Source organism: Schistocerca nitens, chromosome 10, assembly GCF_023898315.1.
Source record: "Schistocerca nitens isolate TAMUIC-IGC-003100 chromosome 10, iqSchNite1.1, whole genome shotgun sequence".
NCBI lineage: Eukaryota > Metazoa > Arthropoda > Insecta > Orthoptera > Acrididae > Schistocerca > Schistocerca nitens.
Genome location: NC_064623.1, coordinates 111,469,374 through 111,490,919, shown reverse-complemented (window position 1 = coordinate 111,490,919; position 21,546 = coordinate 111,469,374). Strand labels below are relative to the sequence as shown.

At 46.3% G+C, this 21,546-nt stretch overlaps 1 protein-coding gene across 2 annotated transcripts in view; it reads right to left on the bottom strand.

Moving 5' to 3' along the window:
- Positions 1-21,546, bottom strand: part of LOC126210542 (uncharacterized) — a 121,554-nt gene that overhangs the window by 8,939 nt on the left and 91,069 nt on the right. The window contains exon 1 of one of the 2 annotated variants that reach the window (XM_049939794.1): positions 21,454-21,506. The exons of the other annotated variant lie outside the window; for it this stretch is intronic. Coding sequence (XP_049795751.1) covers positions 21,454-21,470 — 17 coding nt within the window. The 5' untranslated portion in view covers positions 21,471-21,506. Of the gene's footprint in view, positions 1-21,453; positions 21,507-21,546 lie in introns of those variants that run through there. 2 annotated transcript variants of the gene reach the window in all.

The window sequence follows — 21,546 nt, the reverse complement described above, 5'->3', positions numbered from 1 at the left end:
TCGAACATTTATGGGACCTAATAAGGAGATCAGTTCATGCGCAAAATCCGATCGGTCCCATCGGATTAGGGAAAGATCGGGGAAGGACGTCGGGCGTGCCCTTTCACAGGAACCATCCTGACAGAAATCGATTTAGGGAAATCGTGGGAATGGCCGGGCGCGGGTTTGAACCATCGTCCTCCCGAATGCGAGTCCAGTGTGCTAACCTCTGTGACACTCCCACGATTTAAAGAAACCTGTGACCATTCGTGCTGCCCTTCTCTGTATATGCTGACCATCCCCTGTTAGTTCTATATGGTACAGGTCCCAAACACTTGAGCAGTAGTCTAGAAAAGGTCACACGAGGTATTTGTAAGCCTTCTCCATTTGTAGATCGATCGCACTTCCCGGTATTCTACCAATAAAGTCTACCACCTGCTTTACCCGCGACTGAGCCTATATGATCATTCCATTTTATATCCATACAAAGTGGAACACTCAGGTATTTATATGAGTTCGCCAGTTCAAATAGTGACTCAGACATAGTCATAGAATACGTTTTTTCGTATTGTGAAGTGCAACATTTTACGTTTCTGAACATTTAGAGCATGTTGCCAGTCTCTAAAAAGTTAATATCTGAATATTCATGCAGCTTCTTTCAGATAAGACTTCATTATACGAGGTGTATTCAAGTTCTAAGACCTCCGATTTTTTTTCTCCGGACTGGAAAGAGATAGAAACATGCGCATTGTTTTAAAATGAGGCCGCGTTCATTGTCAATACGTCCCAGATACAGCACCGTACGGCAGATGAAATTTTACCACCAGCGGCGAGAATGAAAACTGTTTTAAATACTTAAAATGGCGACGTTATCCTTACTTGAACAGCGTGCAGTCATTCGTTTTCTGAATTTGCGTGGTGTGAAACCAATTGAAATTCATCGACAGTTGAAGGAGACATGTGGTGATGGAGTTATGGATGTGTCGAAAGTGCGTTCGTGCGTGCGACCAGTTTAATGAAGGCAGAACATCGTGTGACAACAAACCGAAACAACCTCGGGCTCGCACAAGCCGGTCTGACGACACGATCGAGAAAGTGGAGAGAATTGTTTTGGGGGATCGCCGAATGACTGTTGAACAGATCGCCTCCAGAGTTGGCATTTCTTTGGGTTCTGTGCACACAATCCTGCATGACGACCTGAAAATGCGAAAAGTGTCATCCAGGTGGGTGCCACGAATGCTGACGGACGACCACATGGCTGCCCGTGTGGCATGTTGCCAAGCAATGTTGATGCGCAACGACAGCATGAATGGGACTTTCTTTTCGTCAGTTGTAACAATGGATGAGACTTGGATGCCATTTTTCAATCCAGAAACAAAGCGCCAGTCAGCTCAATGGAAGCACACTGATTCACCGCCACCAAAAAAATTTCGGGTAACCGCCAGTGCTGAAAAAATGATGGTGTCCATGTTCTGGGACAGCGAGGGCGTAATCCTTACCCATTGCGTTCCAAAGGGCACTACGGTAACAGGTGCATCCTACGAAAATGTTTTGAACAAATTCCTTCCTGCACTGCAACAAAAACGTCCGGGAAGGGCTGCGTGTGTGCTGTTTCACCAAGACAACGCACCCGCACATCGAGCTAACGTTACGCAACAGTTTCTTCGTGATAACAATAAAATGGCTATGAGCACTACGGGACTTAACAGCTATGGTCATCAGTCCCCTAGAACTTAGAACTACTTAAACCTAACTAACATAAGGACAACACATCACACCCAGTCATCACGTCGTGATAACTTTGAAGTGATTCCTCATGCTCCCTACTCACCTGACCTGGCTCCTAGTGACTTTTGGCTTTTTCCAACAATGAAAGACACTCTCCGTGGCCGCACATTCACCAGCCGTGCTGCTATTGCCTCAGCTATTCTACAGTGGTCAAAACAGACTGCTGAAGAAGCCTTCGCCGCTGCCGTGGAATCATGGCGTCAGCGTTGTGAAAAATGTGTACGTCTGCAGGGCGATTACGTCGAGAAGTAACACCTGTTTCACCCATTTCGGGTGAGTAGTTAATTAGAAAACTAATCGGAGGCCTTAGAACTTGAATGCAACCTCGTAGATAACTGTACCATCCGCAAAAAGCCTTATTTTACTATTAATATTATCAAACGGTTCAAATGACTCTGAGCAACAACTGAGGTCATCAGTCCCCTATAACGTAGAACTACTTAAACTTAACTAACCTAAGGACATCACAGACAGCCATGCCCGAGGCAAGATTCGAACCTGCGACCGTAGCAGTCGCGCGGTTCCGGACTGAAGCACCTAGAACCCCTCGGTCACCGCGGCCGGCTATTAATATTATCTGCAAGGTCATTAATATACGATATGGACAGCAAGGGGTCACAACACACTTCCCTGGGCATAACCGAAATTACCTCTACATCTGACAATGACTCTCCATCTAAGATCACTTGCTCTGTGCTCCCTACCGGCTCACCATCGTTCTCAAACTTAGAATGGCTGCAGTGATAGCTGAAAGCTAAAAGTTTGGCCACAGCATCTGATCGGCTCTGAGACAGTCTCAGAACGACCATCAGCCAAAATATCTGCTGGCCGTGCAGATGCAGAGCGAGTGTTCCGTTTCTGAACCCCTACGCAAAGTGCTCCTGTCCTCTGCTACTAAACATGATCCTGGTACTGCCAGCACCGAGTACTCTTTAGTCACTCGTTGTGGATTTTCCGAGTTCCGTCCAATGCAAAATTGGTAAAACTCATAGCAGTCTCCCTCTTCATAGAAAATCTGCTGTGATTAACCAATAAACCACATTTCACTCAACGTTGGTGTAGAAAGCATATATTCCCTCCCACTAAATTTGGTTTCGTGTTTCCCCTAACGATAGTGGCTGCACGTACGCACTCGCAAGGTTTCATTCGCATTACGAAGCTAATTTTGGTGAGAGAATCGTGTGCTCCCTTACAAAACTTACATATCAATTACTGCTGATCACCTTTGAGTCTAGCAGATGCCTCTCACTTTGTTTTCCCATCCTCCTGCACAGATTCCTATCTTTTCAGGAAGTGTTCTTTCCACTGCGGCCGATAATGTCAGTTTCCAACTCACCGAGTTCAACCTACTCCCTCCTGACATGGTCGACGCCGGGACGCGGTGACTGCCACGAAGAGCCACAGTCTCCCAGGGCACACTTGTCAGCGATTCGGACCTTTGGCGAAAGAACAGTTTCACGACACTCTTACTATTCTACCCCTGTGGCCCTCACGTTCTTGGAAGCAGCCAGTGGACTCAGCTCACAGAAAAGTTGTGTTGTCGCCTGGAAATGGAGAAGTGCTAAATAAATATTTTCTTGAGTGAGAAGACACGAAGTGACAAAAGCACGAAATCCAATAAACTAAGATAACAGCCGTATCTGCGATGCAACGAAATCATGGAAAATACAATATTCGTTGTTAACACTACTTCTGTTTAAACTGTGATACTATTAATACTTTCGTTCTAGTCCTTGGAAAAATAAGACGCAAACTTGTAAACTAACATGTTATTCCGTGGATGGAAAGGTCTGTGATATAATTTCTGTTTGTTATCTCAGAATATAATCATTGTTAGTTAACATAAATGATTTTATTTAATGTTCATATGCGTGCAAAGTACATTTCGTCTGAAAATTGCAATAATGCAGTCTAGCAGATTTACGTTAATTGTTAGCAGTCATTGCTGCAACATTCTCTAAATTCATCTAAACATAGGCGTGGCGCCTGGCGCCCACATATTCGCTACAAACTCTGTTCGTTAATCAAGGGAAGCAAAATGTGCAAACAATAGGGGCACATATGGTCACAATTTCAAATTATTTCAGATACACTAAGACGCAGCCAGCCACGTAGGTTAAAGAAGGACGCAGCTCATTCTCTTTTACTATTTTCAGCTTCTTGTAAATATTTTTTAGGTCATTAGCAGCGGTAATTTCATAACTCACATTTACCCTGAAAATAATATAACTCATGCTGTTCTTTTTGATCTGCTGTTTTAGTGAATAGTAGTCGTCGTCACGCTGTTATCAATCTAGCCATATCTTTAAGCAAATTGTAATTATTGTGAGACTTTCGACTTTAACTACATATACTGTTACGTGAAATGGACGCACTCCCTTAACAGTGTTGCATAATTCAACTTATTTGAACTTCGTATGAAACTTGAACTTTCAAAGCAACGATTTAAAGAGTAACAACAACCATTCTCCTTTTATATTTTTCATCAAGTTTAGGGACATTAAAGTGCAACATTTTCCCCCTTAATAAGATAGGATTTATTAAAAAGTGAAACGTATCTTTCACCCCCACATAGGAATGAAGTACTACTAATTACATTGACAGTCATTGGCATCCGCTTGTACTTTGAAGTCATTTGCGGTCCAATTTCAATATTCGGTTATTAATCAGGATACGGAGCAGTTTTGCAAAGACTGTCCCATAACACATCTCCCGTCCACAGCAGGCAGAGATTTAAGGCAGAGGAAACTGCATTTCGACTGAGCCACACTTGTCGTTTCCAACGATAAATTTCACAGGCCATTGTAAGACCTGGGTGGAAACGACCCTGGAACTGACATTCCTTCAAAATTGAGATCCATAGAACCAGCCAAGATTCCAAAGAAGACATGTGCTGACAGGTCCGAATATTATCCAGTTCTCGTTTTCCAAAGTCCTGTATGTACACTACGTGTTCGAAAGTATCCGAATTTTTTTTCATATTAGGTGCATTTTGCTGCCACCTACTGCCAGGTGCTACATATCAGCGACCTCAGTAGTCATTATACATCGTGAGACAGCGGAATGCGGCGCTCCGCGGAACTCACGAACGTTGTCAGGTGTAATGGTGTCACTTGTGTCATACTGTGGCGGAGTGGTTACGCGACAATAGCATCCCTGTAATGAACTGGCCTACACAGAATCCCGACTTGAGTCCTATAGAACACCTTTGGTATGTTTTGGAACGCCAACTTCGTGCCAGACCTCACCGACAGACATCGATACCTTTCATCGGTGCAGCACTCCGTGAAGAATTTTTTTTATTTTTTTTTTTTATTTTGGTTTTAGGGCGCAAAACTGCTATGGTCATTTGCGCCCGGTCCGCGACTGAGGAAAAAATAAAAACTGAAAATGGAAAACAGCAAAAATGGGAACAAAACTCAAAAAATTGGACACGAAAAGCAGAAACAAGGCTTAAAAGTCCACTACAGAGAGGGGTTGATGGTCCCCGATAAAACTTCAAATGACTGACGTCATTTCACTGTCACTAATAAACTGGAGAACGCGGTCGGCTGAGCGCGTGTCATCTGCTAAAATCGACGATAGATCAGGCGATAGCTGTAGACGGGAGCGTAACGGATTAAAATAGGGGCATTCAATTAAAAGGTGTCTTACCGTCCACAGCTGAGAGCAGTGGGGACAGAGTGGGGGAGGATCGCCGCTTAAAAGATGCCGATGGCTAAAACGACAGTGCCCTATCCGGAGTCTAGCTAAAATTACCTCCTCCCGACGACGCGTTAGGGAGGAAGAGGTCCAAGCGCAAGGAAGGGCTTTCACTTCCCGCAATTTATTGCGGGGAAGTGTTGACCAATGCGCATGCCATAAATGAGCAACTTTGCGACATAAACCGCTCCGTAGATCGGTGAAGGGAAGCGACTGAATAGCTGGCCGAGGAAGAGAAACTGCAGCCTTGGCTGCTATATCAGCCGCCTCATTCCCACAGATACCAGCGTGTCCCGGGAGCCAGAGGAACGCCACCGAGACGACCCCCAGGTGGAGCAAGCGCAGACAGTCCTGAATCCGGTGGACCAGAGGGTGCACAGGGTAAAGAGCTTGGAGACTGAGGAGAGAGCTGAGAGAATCTGAGCAGATTACGTACTGTATCCGCTGATGGCGGCGGATGTAGTGGACAGCCTGGAGAACAGCGAAAAGCTCCGCAGTATAAACAGAACACTGGTCGGGAAGCCGAAAGTGATTTGGGGCGTCGCCAACAATATAGGCACTCCCTACACCCAACGATGTTTTCGAGCCGTCGGTGTAAATAAAGGTGGCGTCTGTCATTTGTGCACATAGAGCAGCAAATGCCCGACGATAAACAAGTGAAGGCGTACCATCCTTGGGAAATTGACAAAGATCACGGAGCAGACAGATCCGGGGACGAAGCCAAGGCGGTGCTGTACCCCAAGTTGTCAAGAAGGTTTTAGGAAAGCGGAAGGAAAGAGAATGGAGCAGTTGACGGAAGCGGACTCCCGGGGGTAGTAGGGAGGAGGAGCGGCCTGCATACCCTACATCAAAGGAGGCGTCGAAAAAAGGGTCGTGGGCTGGATTAGCAGGCATGGAAGACAGATGGCTAGCATAACGGCTCAGAAGGACCGCTCGCCGATTGGACAGCGGAGGTTCAGCAGTCTCAGCATAAAGGCTTTCCACAGGGCTAGTGTAAAAAGCTCCAGACGCTAAACGTAATCCACGGTGGTGGATAGAGTCGAGACGCCGAAGAATAGACGGCCGAGCAGAGGAGTAGACGATGCTTCCATAGTCCAATTTCGAGCGCACTAAGGCGCGATAGAGGCGGAGAAGGACCACTCAGTCCGCTCCCCAGGAGGTACCATTCAGGACACGGAGGGCGTTGAGCGTTCGCAGACAGCGAGCCGAAAGATAGGAAACGTGGGAGGACCAGCACAGTTTTCTGTCAAACATAAGACCCAAGAATTTAGTGACGTCTGAAAACGGAAGGTTGACGGGACCTAGATGTAAGGAGGGCGGAAGAAACTCCTTACGTCGCCAAAAATTAATACAAACGGTCTTACTGGGAGAAAAACGGAAGCCGGTTTCGAGGCTCCAAGAGTGGAGGCGATCGAGACATCCTTGAAGACGTCGTTCAAGAAGGCTGGTCCGTTGAGAGCTGTAGTAGATCGCAAAATCGTCCACAAAGAGGGAGCCCGAGACGTCAGGAAGGAGACAATCCATAATTGGATTTATAGCGATGGCAAACAGTACAACACTCAGCACGGAGCCCTGGGGTACCCCGTTTTCTTGAGAGAAAGTACGGGAGAGAGTAGTGTTTACCCGCACCCTAAATGTTCGCTCTGCCATAAATTCGCGAAGAAAAAGGGGCAGCCGGCCTCGAAAGCCCCAAGAGAACAGTGTGCGGAGGATGCCTGTCCTCCAACAGGTATCGTATGCTCTCTCCAGATCAAAAAATATTGCTACCGTTTGGCGTTTCCGGAGAAAATTGTTCATGATATAAGTGGAGAGAGCAACAAGATGGTCAACTGCAGAGCGATGCTTTCGGAATCCGCATTGGGCAGGTGTTAAAAGACTGCGGGATTCCAGCCACCAAGCTAAACGGTAATTCACCATACGCTCCAAAATCTTACAGACACTACTCGTGAGAGAAATGGGGCGATAACTAGAGGGGAGATGTTTGTCCTTTCCAGGTTTCGGAATGGGAACGACGATAGCTTCCCGCCATCGTCTGGGAAAGGTACTGTCGGTCCAAATTCGATTATAAAGGCGAAGGAGGTAACGCAGACTATGGGTTGATAAATGCAGCAACATTTGGACATGGATACCATCCGATCCAGGGGCGGAGGAGCGAGAAGAAGAGAGGGCATGTTGGAGTTCCCGCATGGAGAAAACAGTATTGTAGCTTTCGCGATTTTGAGAGGAGAAAGCAAGAGGTCGCACTTCCGCTGCACGTTTCTTCGGGAGAAACGCTGGCGGGTAATTTGAAGAGCTCGAAATCTCTGCAAAGTGCTGACCCAATGAGTTAGAAATTGCGACGGGGTCCACTAAGGTATCATGCGCGACAGTGAGCCCAGAGACCGGGGAGAAACTAGGCGCGCCTGAGAACCGTCGAAGCCGACTCCAAACTTCCGAGGAGGGAGTGAAGGTGTTAAAGGAGCTAATAAAGAATTGCCAGCTTGCCTTCTTGCTATCGCGGATGACGCGACGGCATCGCGCACGGAGTTGCTTATAGCGGATACAGTTTGCTAAAGTAGGATGGTGACGGAAAATGCGAAGAGCACGTCGCCGCTCACGGATTGCGTCACGGCATGCCTCGTTCCACCAAGGAACTGGGGGGCGCCGGGGCAATTCGGAGGTGCGTGGAATGGAACGTTCCGCAGCTGTAAGAATAACGTCGGTAATATGTGTGACCTCATCGTCGACGCTGGGAAAGCGACGGTCATCGAATGTCGCTAGAGACGAAAAAAGTGTCCAATCGGCTTGGGCAAACTTCCAGCGTCGCGGGCGCATATATGGCAGTTGAGACTGCAGCCTAAGGACACATGGAAAGTGGTCACTCGAGTGTGGATCATCAAGGGCGAACCAGTCGAAGCGCCGAGCAAGCGGAACAGTACCGATCGCAAGGTCCAAATGAGATAAATTTGTCGTGGAGGCAGACAAAAACGTGGGGACCCCAGTGTTGAGGCAAACTAGATCCGCTTGGTGGAAGACGTCTAGCAATAGGGAGCCACGTGGACAAGGATGTGGAGATCCCCAAAGCGGGTGGTGGGCATTGAAGTCCCCAACCAGCAAATAGGGGGGTGGAAGCTGACCAAGAAGATGAAGGAGATCAGCTCGTGCCATTGGTGTGGACGATGGAATGTATACAGTACAAAGAGATAACGTGTATCCAGAAAGGGAAAGACGGACGGCGACAGCTTGGAAGGAACTGTCTAAGGGGATTGGATGATAATGGAGAGTATCATGGAGAAGAATCATCAGTCCTCCATGGGCTGGAGTGCCTTCCACAGAGGGGAGGTCATATCGGACGGACTGAAAATGAGGGAGAACAAAGCGGTCATTTGGACGCAGCTTTGTTTCCTGAAGACAGAAGATGACCGGCGAGTAGGATCGTAAGAGGATCGACAATTCATCCCGATTGGCTCGAATGCCGCGGATATTCCAGTGGATAATGGACATAGGGTGAACAGAAAATGGAGGAATGTGACCAAGGGTGCTGTCAACTCAACGACTGCTCAGAGCTTGCGACCGACAGCATGGAATGGCATTCGGCCGAAGGCAGAAGATCCTGATCCATAGGTTGGTCAGGAGCAGCTCCTGCCACCAGCGATCGGCCGGTTGACCGGCCACCAGCAGTGCGCCTCGGCGACACAGAAGACGGCCGAGGGCGATTTCCGCCAGGTGGCGCTGTGGATGGGACACGCCTTGGCGGAGAAGGAGAGGAACTGGGTTTCTTTGTAGCCTTCTTGGAAGTATGAGGTTTAGAGGAAGGAGGAACCGATGGTGGTGAAGTTGCCGTACGTAAAAACTCTTCACGAGTATGCTCTTTCTTCGAAGACTTGGTGTCTGACTTTTGGGCCCGAGATTTAGCAGAACCCGACGAAGGGTGAGCCAAAGAGTGGGCAGGCGAAAGTGGTGAAGTTGAACGGGCGATCTTTGCACTGGCCGATCGGACGACCGTGGCACTAAAGGTGAGGTCGCAAGTCTGCGTGGCCGCCTCCTTTGTTGGCCGAGGAGAAGCAAGGACAGTGCTGTATTTGCCTGTCTGAGGCACGGTGGGCTGTCGACTGGCGAACAACTTCCGAGCAGCAAAGGTCGACACCTTTTCCTTCACTCTTATTTCCTGGATGAGCTTTTCGTCCTTAAAAACTGGGCAATCTCTAGAGGAAGCAGCGTGGTCACCCATACAGTTGATGCAGCGAGGGGATGGAGGTGGACAAGCACCCTCATGGGCATCCCTGCCACACGTAACACATTTGGCCGGATTAGAACAGGACTGGCTGGTGTGATTGAATCGCTGGCACCGATAGCAACGCGTAGGGTTTGGGACGTAAGGACGAACGGAAATTATCTCATAGCCTGCTTTGATTTTCGATGGGAGTTGCACTTTGTCAAATGTCAAAAAGACAGTGCGGGTTGGAATGATCTTCGTGTCAACCCTTTTCATAACCCTATGAACAGCCGTTACGCCCTGGTCTGACAGGTAGTGCTGAATTTCTTCATCAGACAGTCCATCGAGGGAGCGTGTATAAACAACTCCACGCGAGGAATTTAAGGTACGGTGCGGTTCCACCCGGACAGGGAAAGTGTGTAGTAGTGAGGTACGCAGCAATTTTTGTGCCTGGAGGGCACTGTGTGTTTCTAACAACAGGGTGCCATTCCGTAATCTGGAACAAGACTTTACAGGACCTGCAATTGCGTCGACACCTTTCTGAATTATGAAAGGGTTGACTGTGGAGAAGTCGTGACCTTCGTCAGGCCGAGAAACAACAAGGAACTGTGGCAACGATGGAAGAACTGACTGTGGTTGAGACTCAGTGAACTTACGTTTGTGAGCAGACATAGTGGAAGATGAGGAAACCATTGCGGAAGAATCCCCCATGATTACCGGCGTCTCCGATGGCGCGCTCCTCCCTTGTGGGGGCCCTCTCTGAGGGCACTCCCGCCTTAGGTGATTGTTCACACCTCAGGTCACACCTCCCGACAAACGGACGGAGGGACCAATCGGCACTTTCGGAAGGTATCAGCTCGGGTAATCACCCCTCCCTGGGCCTGGCCGTTACCAGGGGGTACGTACGTGTCCTACCTGTCTACCCGGGGCGGGGAATTACGCGTTACCCCGTCACCGGCTACGCATGGAAGTGCGTGGGTCGGCCTTCAGACACGCACAGGGAGGAAGAAAGAGAAAGGGAAAGGGAAAGGAAAGAAGAGGTCTCAAACGCCGCAGCGGAGAAAAGGGTAGAGAGAAGAGGTAAGGAAAAGAGAGGGACAAAGGAAGGACGAAGACTTACAAGTAAGGAAGGCGAAGAATGTGGTACATTTACAAGCGTCCGTCTCCAGACGTAGGCACAAACCATTCCCCCAGAGGGGGAGAAAAGGAAGGAAAGAGCCAGAGGTGAGGGGGGGGCGAAGATGGGGGATGGGGAAGGATGCGGAAAGGGAAGGTATGCAGCCCGGAAAGGAAGGAAGGCCACATCAGCTCGGGGTCCCGTGCTCGCTACGCACGTATCCACAAAAGAGTTGTGGATCCCCTGGGGGGACTCCGTGAAGAATGGGCTGCCATTCCCCAAGAAACGTTCCAGCACCTGACTGCGAGAGTGAAAGCTGTCATCCAGGCTAAGGGTGGGCCAACATCATACTGAATTCCAGCATTACCGATGGAGTGCACCAAGAACTTTTAAGTCATTTTCAGCCAGATATCCGGATACTTTTGATCACATAGTGTACAATACTGACAAAACTTACCTACAGAAGAATTGAAAAATTGGTAGAAGCCGACCTCGGGGAAGATCAGTTTGGGATCCGCAGAAATGCAGCAACGAAGCCAGCAGTAACGAAACCATGCATAAATATGGAAAGGGAATTAAAGTTCGAGGAGGAGAAATAAGAATTTTGAGGTTTCCCATTGACATTGTAATTCCGTCAGACGACAAAAGGCTTTCAGAGAGCAGTTTAACAAAAAGACAAAAACGCATTCTTACGATAAAATTCAAAACTCTATCAAAAATTCCCTTATTCGGATTATACGTGCAAAAAGCGGTTTTGGTTTTTTACGCGCTCCACCTGTGTTTCAAACTTGTTCGAATCGAAATTTTGTACGAAGGTAGTCAAATATATGTAATTAATGGCGTGTTGTTTTGTTAAAGCATTATCTGTTGCCACGATATAAGCAACATGGTTCGAAAGACAATAAAAAGCCTATACTGAACCAGTCGTCTCCCGAGACAGCAAAAAATTTACGTCGATGGTTATGTCAAAATTATGGTTGAGTAAAAGAGTTAAAAATGCTATCATAGCACAAAAAACGCCAATACGTCCTTGGCAGAGTTAGGGATGCAAAAGAAGCAAACTATCTTTTCGACTTATCTGGCAGCTTCAACGACATTTAAATCAAAACATCTAGACATTCGCTCTTCTGTACGAATTAACCCTACCTCCTAAGTGCAGAGAGATCTCTTAACTGCAAAGTGTCGGCACACTTACACTTTGTAATTTATGGGCTGATCCTATGCCAGAAACCAGAAGATTCGCCAACAACAGTAAGCAATATAAACTGAAGCGTTAAAGAAACCCGTATAGGCATGCGTATTCAGATACAGAGATATGTAAACAAGCTGAATACCGTGCTGCGGTCGGCAAGCCTATATAAGACAACAAGCGTCTGGTGCAGTTGTTAGTTGCTACAAGGGCATGTTATCAGATTTGATTGAGTTTGGAAGTGGTGTTGAAGTTGGCGCACGAGCGGTGGGACAGCATCTCCGTGGTAGCGAAGAATGGGGCTTTCCTCCTACGACCATGTCACAAGTATAACGTGAATATCAGGAATCCGGTAAAACGTCAAATCTCCGACATCGCTGCGGCCGGAAAAAGATCCTGCAAGAACGAGACCAACGACGACTGAAGAGAATCGTTCAACGTGACAGAAGTGCAACCCTTCCACAAATTGCTGCAGATTTCAATGCTGGGCCATCAACAAGTGTCAGCGTGCGAACCATTCAACAAAACTTTAAAGTCAGTACCGCCATTAGACTTCTTTATTTCCGGTGTTACATTTACACGATCATGATTTCGGCTTTAAGTTGCCATTATCAAGTGTTATAATGTTATACAGTGCCTAAGATGGCATAATGTCGTATTTAAAATATACATTCAACAAAACATAATCGATACGGGCTTTTGGAGACGATGGCTGACTTGTGTACCCTTAATGACTGTACGACACAAAGCTTTACGCCTCGCCTGGGCACATCAACACCAACAATGGACTGTTGACGACTGGAAACATGTTGCCTGGTCGGACGAGTCTCGTTTCTCATTGTATCGAGCGGATGGACATGTATGGGTATGGAGACAACCTCATGAATCCATGGACCCTGCATGTTGGCAGGGCACTGTTCAAGCTGTTGGAGGCCCTTTAATAGTGTGGGGCGTTTGCAGTTGGTGTGATATGGTACCTCTGTGACGTCTAGATACGGCTGAGACAGGTGAGACGTACGTAAGCATCCTGTCTCATCACCTGCATCCGTTCATGTCCATTGTCCATTCCGAAGGACTGGCACTTCCAGCAGGACAGTGCGACACTCCACATGTCCACAGTAGCTACAGAGTGTCTCCAGGAACACTCATCTGAGTTTAAACACTGCCGCTGGCCACCAAACTCCCCAGACATGAACATTGAGCATATCTGGGATGCCTTGCAACGTGCTGTTCAGAAGAGATCTCCACCCCCTCGCACTCTTACGGATTTATGGACAGCCCTGCAGGATTCATGGTGTCAGTTCCCTCCATCACTACTTCAGACATTAGTTGAGTCTATGTCGCGCCGTTCTGCGGGCTCGGGAGGCCCTACGCGTTATTAAGCAGGTGTACGATTTTCTTCGGCTCTTCAGTGTACGAGGTGTTCGACAAGATCGCCGTTTAACAATCAGAGCAGTGTCTGAGTTAACAGGAGTTGACAAGGAAAGTGTCGAACAAGTTTACCGATTTTTTCAATGTTTGCATCAGTTTTTGCTGACAATGGTCTGCCAGTGCGAGTGTCATCACTGGTGTCTTCGCGGCCATCTTTAAATCGTTTAAACCACTCAAACACTTGTGTTCGCGATAAACAATCATCGCCGTACACTTGTTGTAACATTACAAACGTTTCACTTGCAGATTTTCCTAGTTTGAAACAAAATTTGATGTTAACACGCTGTTCTTTCTGTACACTCAACATTTTCCGACGCACAGACAAAACGTCAACTACTTAAAACAGACGCCACGGGCAGACTGAGTGCAGGAGGCAGATGAAACTCGAGCAGTAGGCGGAGCGAGAGTCACGTGACAGGCCACGCGACTTTCAGCCTTATTGCATTCGTTTTATTGTTTCACCAGTACTAGTCCGGTTTTTTTCTAGCCACACCTCGTATAATACAATATGGCTGAATATACATGAAATAACTTAAAGTTTTTCTGGGGATGCGATTATTCCAGGGGGAACGCTACAACAATTTTTTGATTTTTGGATGTGGGAGGGATGATTTATTTTCCCGAGAGGACTATTTCTTCCTCAAACCCACGCTCTATTACATGTATGGTAAGTGATCCAAGTACAGAGACAGATTTGTGCTTCTAGAGTGTGGGATTAAACTTTAATGACGCGTTGTTTGATATTTCCCGACATGAGAAATGTCATGTTGGATGACATGATGGCTGGTGTCATGTTATACGACATTACATCATGGAACACGTTACTATACTCGACACGATGCATTATATTACATGACGTTTATAAATACTAACAAGTAAAAAAGCACGAATATGCTGAGATGTTTTGATTTGAATGTCTTTAAAACTGCCTGGTTGGCACTCAGCTTGCGCCACACAGCAAGCTTTGCCGTTTACGTAAAATGTAGATCTAATGGACCATTGCTGTCATTATACCGTATGTTTTCTGAATGGTGCCCCACACATGCGAAATATCGCTGCCAGTCTCGTCAGCTATTGCGTGCGATCGGTCGCTCTCTCCGTTACCGCCACACGAGAGATTTTGCGACCAGCTCTAATCATTGTGTTGTGCTGATGTGAAACATGAAGTACACTGTTTAGCAACAAAAGCAGTAGTATATCTGCGGATGTGGAATTATACTCGTAGAACGAAGGGAACCTTAAATTTATTAAAGTTGCACTCTAAATCTTCTTAAAACAAAACCGTCGTTAAACATGGGGGCGACAGCTGTCGTGGCTCTTTTCAAGTTTTGTGATGGCATTTCCTGATATTTCACATTGAAAAGCTATTCCTCTCGTGAAACACACAAATTCCGCGATATTTCGGCAACGTTCCGCTTGAAGTAGAACCAATGAGAAGCAAGCAGCATTCTACGTCACGAGCTGAATTTGCGAGACGCCATATTGTATTTGTCGTGCTCAATTGAAGCCTATAATTGATAGTTTTTGTGTTACAATTTACCCCACGTGATTATATGGTGTTTCTAAGCACCAATACTTTGAATCTCTTGGGAGTGCGTCGTTATTAGTACGACTTATTGCACTATAGTGACGGGAAACGCCGTATTGGTAGTTAAGGTATTTTTGTGTTTGGTTATTTTCCGGTTATAACTCGCGTGTTACGAAAGTACGCCGTTATAAGGCAACGAAACGTCGGAGATTCATCAAAAATATTTCGTTCTTAGTAGGATTTGTTAAAATGTTATGTCAATGACATATCAGCGATTAAAGCCTTCAGTAGACCGGAACATAAAATGTGAGGTCGGTTATTGTACGCGGTGTTCAAAAAGTCTCTCCGCAGTGCCGTATGATAGCCGCGCGTGCCGTATGCCGCAGTGAATATTATGAAATGAAACTCCGTGAAATACAAGTTATTAATTTATTGAATATTCATTTTTACTTACAAGTTTTCACATTAAATGTTGAAAGCGTCCCCCCTGTTGTTGACTACACAATTCAATTCGTCTAATCATGTTTCCAAACACAAGCTGTAACATTTCTTCTTTAAAAGAAGCAGTGAAAGTGGATATTGCGGTTTTCAATTCTTCGATGGATTTTGGACTGTTTTTATAGACAGTTGCTATTGCTGCACCCTAAAAGAAAAAGTCAAGTGGTGTTAGGTCAGGCGATCGTGGAGTCCAAAGTCCCTGTGAAATTATGTGATCACCAAAAACATCAGCAAGCAGTGACATAGAAACGCGAGCTGTATGCGCGGTTGCACCATCTTGTTGAAAATAACCGTTCAGTATTTCACTTAACACATTTCTTACTGACTTATTCGGACTCTTTTGAGATTTTCCCAGAAATATCGAGTAGTTTCTCCTCAGATAAAACGCTAGGACGACCACTTCTCGGTGCATCTGTCACTGAACACGTACTTGGAAATTTGTTAATAAAATCTCGCACAGCATCGCGATGTGGGAGTGTTTTCTCCAGGAATACTGAATTAAATGTTCGATGAACTGAAACTGTGTATTTACCGCCAGCTTTGAACACTTGTTCAACTAAAAACGCACGTTCTTCAATGGTTAGCATTTTAACAGAGACAAAAACGAAACAAATGAACAAAGGAACTAAACTTAAATGTTTACATCAACACGTAACGACACGCACACCAAAGGTACTACTGAGGCTGGCTGAGAAACGAAACAGTGTAATGTTGGGAGAGTCCACTTTAAGGGAGACTTTTTGAACGCTTCAGCGTATCTTTGTTGGTAGAGGCACCACGTTAAAGACGGTGGACAGCAGATTCGCGTGCTGCTGCATCCAAATTTTTTCCATCTCCGTTTCTTCTAAAAGGTTGTGGGACTTTCTTAATAGGGTGATAGGAATAATTGCGTAATATTTGAAGTTAGAACCGCGCTCTCTGTCAGGAATGAGTTTTCGATTTGTGAGCTTTTACAAGCTGATGTTTCTTTTTGCTCTATTACAAGCGAATGTATATTGATGTTTTTATTTATGTATCCCAGACAGAGAAACCTGACTAGCAGATGAACAAGGCAGGAAATGCGCTTTTTAATAGAGCTAACGTATGAATTCTACGCGCTTCCATTTTCGTAAACAGGCTGTATGGCTTGTGAACCAAATGAAGTCAACAACTGGGTCGGCAGAGCTGATAGCGTGAAATCACGTGCACGAGCACGTCCCGTGTGGCGATGGCGCTGTAGCTCGTGACGTTGGATTTCCCGTCAGCACCAACGTCAGTGTTAGCTGCCTCGTACCGTTTAACGACGGCTGCATTTACGAGATACCTATAAGATTCTGCACAGAGAAAGCGCGCACGTGCGAAGTATATTAGTTGACATTGAATATAAATTCAAATGTTTGTAATCGTTTCTGGACATAGGTGTCTGCAGTGTAGCCTTGTACGGAAGTGAAACGGACGGTAAACAGTCCGGATGAGAATAGAACCTTTTGAAATGTGGTGATACGGAAGAATGCTAATTATATGGGTGGATCGGATAACCATTTAAGAGCAGCTGAATCTAAAAAAAAGAGCCTTATCCCACAATTCGACAAAGAAGGTATCGGTTGATAGTACTGATGCATTAAGGGGAGGTTTACTACCTTTTGGTTAAAAAAAATCGATTTTTTTAAAATTACATTTTTGGATCCATACAAGTGTTTAGAATCCACCCCTGAAACAGTTTTTCCGAATACGGAACGGAAATGTTTGTTATTCGCGGTTGAACAAGAAATGCACCTGCCTGAAATCGGCCTTTTTCACGCACCAGTTTTTTTCTTTCGAAGGACCAGCTATTGTACCGGTGCTTGGGAGGAAACACACAAAATTCAAATAAAAGTTTGCACTCGTGTGTTTGGAAGTTAGCCCCCAAGCATTTGCATTCTGGTGCTAAGACTGTGATTGTAACTTTCCTGGCAGTGAGCAGCTTCAACGAAGGGTATTCAATTCTGAAGACCATGACAACGATGGACGTCACCCTGGGACTATTCGACGCAGTTCGCCAAGCATTCGGACGACCTCCGGATTCAAACGACCGAAAACCGCTTGCCACCGGTCGTACGAGCGGCTCTGGAGCAGCGCAGGATGGCCCAGGTCGAGCAGAAAGCCGAGGAAGAGGAAGGACTAGTTTACGGACCCGGAATAGCAGATTGGACATAAGGTGCTTAATATTGCATTCGTATGTAGTCAAAACTTGAAACACGTTTCTTTGAAATGACTTACTTTATAGCGCGGTATGGTAACTTCAAATCTACTGAACCGATTGGCATGATCCTTTGTTTCCGTTTTTTTTAAACGGCTGCCATTTAGTTTCCTATGATTCAAATAACTTAAGCGAGGTACAACTCCTAATGAATCGTATATACTTCACTAACGTCAACTCATTTTTGATTTCAGAGGAGCCGGCTGACCTGTCACATACTGCGCGTGGAGGTTACCGCGAATATTTGCGTCGTTCCGACGGCACATCCGCCTTTGCTCTCAGACATTTCCGATCGAAAAAATTCCAGTTTGTAGAGGAAATAGCAATAAACATTTTGACCAAATTTGACATTAATATCTATGACATCCCGAGAAAATGTTTCTCAAAGAACGTGCTTTTTTTTCGGGCCAAAAGATAGTAAACCTCCCCGTAAGCAGTCGTGAGTTTGATAATGAAAGGAGTGGAGGGACGATAAAAATTTTAGGAGATTAACCAAATCAATTTCGGACTAAGGACAACAATCCTATGTCGCCTCTGGCAGGAGAGTTCTGCCTTCAGTGTCCTTAGCTTTGAAACAGCGAAATAACATCTTTTGCTCAAAGCAACATGAATCTAATGTTTTATCTCTTGCAGTCGCATTTTGGAAACTATTCTGAAAACCTCCAAGCGCTGTTTCAATACCAGCCCCTAAGTAAACTGAGGACGTAGTACCAGTCGCGACCATTAAAACAGAAATATCACAGTACTTCCACTAGCTACACTACTGGCCATTAAAATTGCTACACCAAGAAGAAATGCAGATGATATACGCGTATTCGTCGGACAAATATATTATACTAGAACTGAAATGTGATTACATTTTCACGCAATTTGGGTGCATAGATCCTGAGAAATCAGTACCCAGAACAACCACCTCTGCCCGTAATAACGGTCTTGATACGCCTGGGCATTGAGTCAAACAGAACATGGATGGCGTGCACAGGTACAGCTGCCCATGCAGCTTCAACGCGATACCACAGTTCATCAAGAGTAGTAACTGGCGGATTGTGATGAGCCAGTTGCTCGGCCACCATTGACCAGACGTTTTCAATTGATGGGAGATCTGGAGAATGTGCTGACCAGGGCAGCAGTCGAACATTTTCTGTATCCAGAAACGCCCGTACAGGACCTGCAACATGCGGTCGCGCATTATCCTGCTGAAATGTAGGGTTTCGCAGGGATCGAATGAAGGGTAGAGCCACGGGTCGTAAAACATCTGAAATGTAACGTCCACTGTTCAAAGTGCCGTCAATGCGAACAAGAGGTGACCGAGACGTGTAACCAATGGCACCCTATACCATCACGCCGGGTGATATGCCAGTATGGTGAATACACGCTTGCAATGTGCGTTCACCGCGATGTCGCCAAACACGGATAAGACCATCATGATGCTGTAAACAGAACCTGGATTCATCGGAAAAAATGTCGTTGTGCCATTCGTGCACCCAGGTTCGTCGTTGAGTACACCATCGCAGACGCTCCTGTCTGTGACGCAGCGTCAAGGGTAACCGCAGCCACGGTCTCCGACCTGACAGTCCATGCTGCTGCAAACGTCGTCGAACTGTTCGTGCAGATGGTTTTTGTCTTGCAAACGTCCCCATCCGTTGACTCAGGGATCGAGACATGGCTGCACGATCCGTTACAGCCATGCGGGTAAGATGCCTGTCATCTCGACTGCTAGTGATACGAGGCCGTTGGGATCCAGCACGGCGTTCCGTATTACCCTCCTGAACCCACCGAGTCCATATTCTAACAGTCATTAGATCTCGACCAACGCGAGCAGCAATGTCGCGATACGATAAACCGCAATCGCGATGGGCTACAATCCGACCTTTATCAAAGTCGGAAACGTGATGGTACGCATTCTTCCTCCTCACACGAGGCATCACAACAACGTTTCACCAGGCAACGCCGGTCAACTGCTGTTTGTGTATGAGAAATCGGTTGGAAACTTTCCTCATGTCAGCACTTTGTAGGTGTCGCCACCGGCTTCAACCATGTGTGAATGCTCTGGAAAGCTAATCATTTGCATATCACAGCATCATCTTCCTGTCGGTTAAATTTCACGTCTGTAGCACGTCATCTTCGTGGTGTAGCAATTTTAATGGCCAGTAGTGCTTTAGGATGCATGCTATGCTGTCCGGAGGCCCGAGCTGCAACACACGTGACAGCTACAGCGCGCGCGTCACGGAAAGAAAAACTCACCCGGTCCGAAGCAGCCATGCGGCTTTTTCAAGGACGCCTCCAGTCTGCCAGGAAGTGCACCGAAAGCTGCGGACCAGCAAACTATCTCGCCAGGCAACAGCAGAAGGTCGCTGGCCGCGTCTCTAGACCGCGCCTACATCCGGTCACGAGTTTCTACGAGGCAGCACGCCTCTTCCTGGGGAACAGCTACTTAAGGAAACCGATGGACCGCGGCCATGAAGCATTAAGCCACTATCAAGGCATTTTCGTGCCCTGGCAGAAGCTTTCTACGCCACGGCGCGAAACTCCGCAAAATGAACTCATCAACACCCTGGGCAATACGAGCAACAAAGGGAGAAATACAAAAGACCCAAGTTGCTACTCCTGCAGTAGGAGAATAAGAAAGAAAAACACATCGAATAGCAACTAACAAAAGATCAGCACATATATCACATGAGCCCAAAAAAAAAAAAAAAGAAAAAAAAAAGGAGGAAATCTCCAAATGCGACAATAACCTCCACCAACACTCCCTCTTAAGGAAGAGGACGAAAAGAGAGAAGCAGCAGCCGCGGACAGTTGCCGTCGACGAGAGCTGGCGGCCTCACTCGCTGTCTGCTTGCAATCGCTCAGTTGAGCTCTCGTCGACGACAGCGGAATGCTGAGAAGTAGACTTTTGCGTCGGAAAACAGCTTTCTTCTGGTGTTGGTAATTTCAGTGTTCATTTCCGGCTTCTGGGGTTGGGTGGAGCCAGATCCACAGAATCGTAGTTTGTTTGGACGAGCAGAAGAGGAGTTAATTTGTAATTTAACTTGTGACTAACATATTTGGTTTTCGCAAAGACAAAGATATTTTACTCTTACCAGGGCTCTTCCAATCAGGAAAAGTAGATTTTGCAAAAAAAAAAATAAATAAATAAATTTATATATATATATATATATATATATATATATATATATATATATATGACTTATCTTTTGACGTATTACGCCGTAATACAAAGAAACGAATCAAGTGAAAAGCCAGTTTTTGGTTATGATTTTTTCCTATTTCAACAATAGCTTTTTCTTTATTAAAAAGTCTTCAAATTACCGTGAGAAGACGTACTTTCCTAATTACTGGTATATGACATGCTGGTTCTCTCTCACTGGTACAGTAAACATTCGCCATCTATTATTTCGAGACCGAGTAAGGTGGCGCAGTGGTTAGACACTGGACTCGCATTCGGGAGGACGTCGGTTCAATCCCGCGTCCGGCCATCCTGATTTAGGTTTTCCGTGATTTCCCTAAATCGCTCCAGGAAAATGCGGGGATGGTTCCCTTCAAAGGGCACGGCCGACTTCCTTCCCCGTCCTTCCCTAATCCGATGAGACCGATGACCTCGTTGTCTGGTCTCCTTCCCCAAAACAACAACAATCATATTGTTTCGATCTTTCCTTCGCTACCGTTCTATTGTACGCTCTCGCGAACGGCAACTTTCATTTATCACAGAGAATATATCCCAACTGTCTTTGATACTAGCACACTATATCCACAACACGATTCCGAACAGTGAACAATAAGCCGACAAACTTAAGGAGGTACTCACGACAGCGAGAACGGCATTTCTTCACGGTCCAGACTCCCGCAAGGCTACTGATGCTCGCCTGTGCCCAGCTGCGAGCTGCACTAGGTAAGTCTT